The sequence below is a fragment of the Engraulis encrasicolus genome, chromosome 17 (assembly GCF_034702125.1).
Source record: "Engraulis encrasicolus isolate BLACKSEA-1 chromosome 17, IST_EnEncr_1.0, whole genome shotgun sequence".
Taxonomy (NCBI): domain Eukaryota; kingdom Metazoa; phylum Chordata; class Actinopteri; order Clupeiformes; family Engraulidae; genus Engraulis; species Engraulis encrasicolus.
This window is the reverse complement of record NC_085873.1, coordinates 3712161-3718160: the sequence shown is the minus strand read 5'-3', so window position 1 is coordinate 3718160 and position 6000 is coordinate 3712161. Positions and strand designations below refer to the sequence as shown.

At 43.6% G+C, this 6000-nt stretch overlaps 1 protein-coding gene across 1 annotated transcript in view; it reads right to left on the bottom strand.

Moving 5' to 3' along the window:
• Positions 1 to 6000, bottom strand: part of wdr24 (WD repeat domain 24) — a 38171-nt gene that overhangs the window by 23758 nt on the left and 8413 nt on the right. Inside the window, exons 5-6 of the mRNA XM_063221572.1 lie at positions 4028 to 4159; positions 2332 to 2560 (exon numbers count right to left, since the gene is read on the bottom strand). Coding sequence (XP_063077642.1) covers positions 2332 to 2560; positions 4028 to 4159 — 361 coding nt within the window. The remainder of the gene's footprint in view (positions 1 to 2331; positions 2561 to 4027; positions 4160 to 6000) is intronic.

Below are 6000 nucleotides of genomic sequence, written 5' to 3'. Positions count from 1 at the left end.
AAAAAATCCCACATAAAGAAATAATTATTTGACATCAAATAATGTGTGTCACAATTATTAGCACCCCTGGTGTTAATATTTTGTACAACCCCCTTTTGCCAACAAAACAGCACCTAATCTTCTCCTATAATGTTTCACAAGATGGGAAAAGACAGAAAGAGGGATCTTCAGCCATTCCTCTTTGCAGAATCTCTCTAAATCATCCAGAGACCTGGGTCCTCTCCTCTGTACTCTCCTCTTCAGCTCACCCCACAGGTTCTCAATGGGGTTGAGGTCAGGGGACTGAGATGGCCATGGGAGGAGCTTGATTTTGTGTCTGGTGAACCATTTCTGTGTAGATTTGGCCATATGTGTAGGGTCATTGTCTTGCTGAAAGACCCAGTGACGACCCAGCTTCAGCTTTCGGGCAGAGGGCAACAGAGTTTGATTTAAAATGTCCTGGTATTTCAAAGCATTCATGATGCCATGCACCCTAACAAGGTTCCCAGGGCCTTTGGAAGCGAAACAGCCCCACAGCATCACTGACCCACCCCCATACTTCACAGTGGGTATGAGGTGCTTTTCAGCATGCGCATCTTTCGTGGTACGCCAGACCCACTTAGAGTGTTTGTTGCCAAAAAGCTCAATCTTGGTCTCATCTGAACAAAGCACACGGTCCCAGTTGAAGCCCCAATACCGTTTGGCGAACTCCAGACGCTTGCTTTTATGATTGTGAGTGAGGAAAGGTTTTCTCCGTGCATGCCTCCCAAACAGCTTGTTGGCGTGTAGACAGCGCCTGATGGTTGATTTGGAGACTTTGTGACCCCAGGATGCTACCATTTGTTGTAATTCTGTAACAGTGAGCTTTGGAGATCTTTTGATTTCTCTTACCATCCTCCTCACTGTGCGTGGTGGCAAAATAAACTTGGGTCCTCGTCCAGGCTTGTTTACCACTGTTCCAGTTGTTTTGAACTTCTTAATTATTCTTCTCATAGTGGATATGGGCAGCTGCAGTTCAGTAGCAATCTTCTTGTAGCCTCTGCCTGACCTGTGAAGGTCGACGCACATCTGCCTCACTTGTATGCTGTGTTCCTTTGTCTTTCCCATGTTTAAGAGTGGATAAGAGAAATGGCCTCTGTGTCACGTCATATTTATACCCCAGGGAAACAGGAAGTGATGAATTACTAATTAAATGTTCCTACATACTCTGGTAAACTTTGTAAACTACTGTAGAAATGACAGAAATGCTTCAATTATATTTATTTCCTAGGAATTGTTAAGGGTGCCAATAATTGTGGAACAGGTGATTTAATGAAAAATAATTATTTTTTAGTCAGGGATTTTTTTATTTTCTTACAATTCATTTGAGTTGAAGGCTACATTTTCCTACAATTTTCAGTGTGACAGTATTCTTCTGCAATAAACACTGAATTTATTTTAAGGCTTTTAACACATCTCAACCAGGGGTGCCAATAATTATGGAGGGCACTGTATGTCAATGTTTGTGAATGGGCAGCTGCAAGGCCAACTACAAGGGTCTTAAAGACTGGCTCCTAACCAGTCAGTACCTCAGTTATTGGAGAGTGCTGTGTAAGTTTAAGGTGCCTCTTAACCTCTTAATATGCCTTCATATTGCAATCTTTCTGTCACGCAATGTTTAGGTTCATTTTATGGTGTCCTGTGGTGTGACTGCTCTTAAAGGAGGAAAAAAAGTTTTTTTTTATTAATGAAAACACATATTAAGATTAAACACAATATCATTATCAAGTTAGCATGAGCTCAGATGTCAGTCATGTATACAAAAGGATTAAAATGGCCAAAATGCAGTGAATTCCCTGTGGTGTGACTCCATTTTCCTGCGGTGTGACATGCCTATGCTATGTGTTGATGCAGGACACATTTTCCCAAAAATGTCAAAAATAAGGTGAAATTCCACAGACCACTAAGTGCTTTATTTTTTTCAAATTTTTTCCGATTTTTATCCATCATTTTTTTCCAGGAATTTGAAAAACTTTTTTTTTTTTTTTTGCGTTACGCCCTTAAACGTCAACCACCCATGTATGTATTAAAAAAAAAGACAGCTATGCAATCCCCTCGCCTGAAACAACACACACACATGCCAAAAAGTTGAGCACTGCCAAGGCAGTTCAGCACACTCCGAGAGGCCTGTAACAACAAACACACACACACACACACACACACACACACACACACACACACACACACACACACCCACACACACACACACACACACACACACACACACACACATACACACACATACACACACACACACACACACACACACACACACACACACACACACACACACACTCAGATACACCCACACACCTGAGAATGTGCTGACGGACTCCTTCTTGCGCAGGTCGAAGCACTTCATGAAGCCGTCCTGCGAGCCGGAGAGCAGCATGTGCACCTCGGTGGGGTGGAAGCAGACCTTGTTGACGGTGCGCTTGTGCTCGGTGAAGAGCTGCTCCTGCTTGTTGCGGCACGGCCGGCCCAGGTTCCACGTCACCACCGCCCCGTTGGTGGCAGCTGTGGCCAGAAGATTCTCGTCCACCTGGTGCCCCAGATTATTGTGATTAGGATTATGTGTTGTATATGAAATGTATATTAACCCATTGATACCTAAAGCACCTGCAAAAAATGCCTGCTGACTGCCTAAGCCCTTGTTGGGGAAGTTACCCTCAGCCTATAAAAACCTAAATATCTTAGCCTCTGATGCACATAAAACATGAAATAAGTTGCATTTAAACCCTTATCTTGCATTTAGAATGTGTTCATTCAGCTGTAACATACCTAGCCTCGCGAGCCATCCTACGTACTTCCACCAAAGGATTGGCTCCACTACGGTAGTCTGGCCGTGCTTGTCTGTGGAGTGCCTGGAGCAGTAGGATTTTGATCGCAACGCTCCCCCAGAAAACAGCCAATAACCGAATAAGCGCCCCACGTGGGGGCGAAAGGGGGAGGACACTTGTGACAATGACGTACACATCTGCGCCAGAGCCATTGGTCTGCGCTATGTTGTTGTTGAGTAACTGCCGGCAATTGGGTGAGAGGTGTCCAATAATTTCAAACCATAACTGAGTGCAAACTTCCTGCTTCCTGCAATCGCTTCAGAGCAAACAAATGCCAGACCATAAATACGAAATTAAATGGTAGTATTATGGGATGGTCAGGACCAGGCTATAACATACTCACAAGCTAAAATCTCAAGAGCTTCAATGCATCGTATACGTGTCTCCAGGCACTAAAGGTCAAACAACGTATATGATTCATCAGGCTAAAATGGGTTAATATGATGTACAGTGGTATGAGCTCTACTTCATACTAATGGTATACCTTCTTTGGAGTGCCCATATTTATGCCCAAGCATATTTTTGTTTAAATCAACGTATCATTGTTTCAGTTACATGTATTAAAATGATTTCACAACTGAAATGTTAACACATGTGGAAATGAAGTTGCTGCTTGAAAAGCTCAACGAGAGATAAACCCATGTCATGATTTTCCAAAAGGGTGCCCAAACTAACTCATGCCACTGTATATGTGAATATTGTAGCAGGCAGTTCAGGCAGTTGTGAAGGCACAAGGGGGTCCAACCCGGTACTAGCAAGGTGTACCTAACAAAGTGGCCAGTAAGTGTAATGTAGAATATGCAGAGGGGCTGCAAATAACGATTATTTCAATAGTCGACTTATCAATAGATCTAGTCATGATTAGTCACTTGCTCCAACCTCCGACAAACCTTCCTAGCCTCTAGCGCAGGGAAGTGACTAAACTCTTACAGCTCTTAATGAGCTTTAAATCAAGATGGTATCTTGTTTTTTTCAAGATACAATGTCCAATTCATACTTGCTGGGCAATTTTAGGTTTCAATAAAGTAATAACGCATTAGTAAAGTAAGTAAAATAACATTGAATTAAATGATTAGTCGACAAATGAAAATTCTTGTCGACAATTTTTTATAGTCGATTAGTCACGATTAGTCGACTAATCGTTGCAGCCCAGGTCTAGCCAGGTCTACCTGGTGCCACATGACGTCGGCGCAGCTGAAGTTGAGAGAGGGCTTGCGGCCGACGCGCAGGTTGAGGCGCTCCGAGAAGCCCTCCTCCTCCAGGGCATAGATCTTGAAGATGTTGCGGCCCGCCACCACCACCTGAGGAGAGGAGAGGAGAGGAGAGGAGAGAAGAGAAGAGAAGAGAAGAGAAGAGAAGAGAAGAGAAGAGAAGAGAAGAGAGGAGAGGAGAGGAGAGGAGAGGAGAGGAGAGGAGGGCAGTGGAGCGGAGAAGAGAAGAGAAGAGAAGAGAAGAGAAGAGAAGAGAAGAGAAGAGAAGAGAAGAGAAGAGAAGAGAAGAGAAGAGAAGAGAAGAGAGGAGAGGAGAGGAGTGCAGTGGAGAGGAGAGGAGGGCAGTGGAGAAGAGAAGAGAAGAGAAGAGAAGAGAAGAGAAGAGAAGAGAAGAGAAGAGAAGAGAAGAGAAGAGAAGAGAAGAGAAGAGAAGAGAGGAGAGGAGAGGAGAGGAGAGGAGAGGAGAGGAGAGAGGAGAGGAGAGGAGAGGAGAGGAGAGAGGAGTGGAGAGGAGAGGAGAGGAGTGGAGAGGAGAGAGGAGAGGATAGGAGAGGAGAGGAGGAGAGAGGAGAGGATAGGAGAGGAGAGGAGAGGAGAGGAAAAAATATGGTAAGTGCAGGTACTCAACAAAAACAAGTTGAAATGCAAACACTATACAGGTACACCATGAGAAGCACTGCAGTCCAAGGGCTAAAGATGGTGGGGCTTTGTCTTGTGCTTTTAATGTGCACACAAAAACAACATTTTGATAACATGTTTGTGTTTGAATAAGCCTGTTTGAAACTTCTGTGACACCCATTCCTCCTGTATTTAATGTTTTGCATGGGCGGGTTAGAATCCATTAGTGTAATCCACAGATAGTTTTAAAGGAGAATTCCGGGAATTTTACAAACAAATCTAATCTGTTGGAGGCCAAGGGGAAAATCCAGAGAAACTATCATATTGGTTGCACTTAGTTTGCTACTTGCACTGAATCAATTGGAAAACTTGTGCAACCGGCATGAACAATTCTCGTGACTTTCCTTTCTCGCAACTTTCTTTGGCCTCCAACAGTTACATATGTATTTGTAAAATGGCCGGAATTCTCCTAAGTATAAACAACTGATGAAGTGGCGGAGATGGCAGCTCCAGTATCCACAGCAATGAGGTTTGTGCGGTGTGTGAGCAGCAAAGTGTGTGTGACGTCAAAGATGGTTTGCCCACCACTTCCCATATCAACAGTCTATGGGTACATTCCACTATCAAAACTCTAGTCCACAACTTGTGAGCTTGTGGACTCGTGCTTCGCTGATGCACCGCCTCCATGGAGAAAACAATAAAGTTTCCCCGCTGTCAGCCTAGGCCCAAAACTTTTAGGGGATCCCAATTGCAAATGAGAAAACTACCTTTGAATTGTGCTTGTGCGATATATTGAATTAAAACATCTATCGTCAATAACGCCACAAGGGAGGACAAGAGTTTGGATAATAGAATGTGGGCTTCCCCATTTCACACAGATAGTACATTTGTCACGTTACAATTTGCTGGTGAGGTTGTTATAGTGTAGAGTTATTACTTGGGCATAAAACCACCACAGTCTGCAGTGGGATAAAGAATGTGAGGTAGAGGCAAAGTGAGACACACAGCGACTAAGGAAGATGGAGGGAAATGGACAGAGAGAAAGATAAAGAGTCATATAAATGCAGCAATTTATAATAGCATTTGAAACATTTAGTTATAAGTACATGAAACCAGCAAAATGGGAAATAATTAAGACATTTAAAAAGGCAGAGATTGACGGAGTGTGTGCGTGTGTGAGAGAGAGAGAGAGAGAGAGAGAGAGAGACAGAGAGAGAGAGAGAGAGAGAGAGAGAGAGAGAGAGAGAGAGAGAGAGAGAGAGAGAGAGAGACATAGACTGAGACAGAGACAGAGACAGAGACAGAGACAGAGA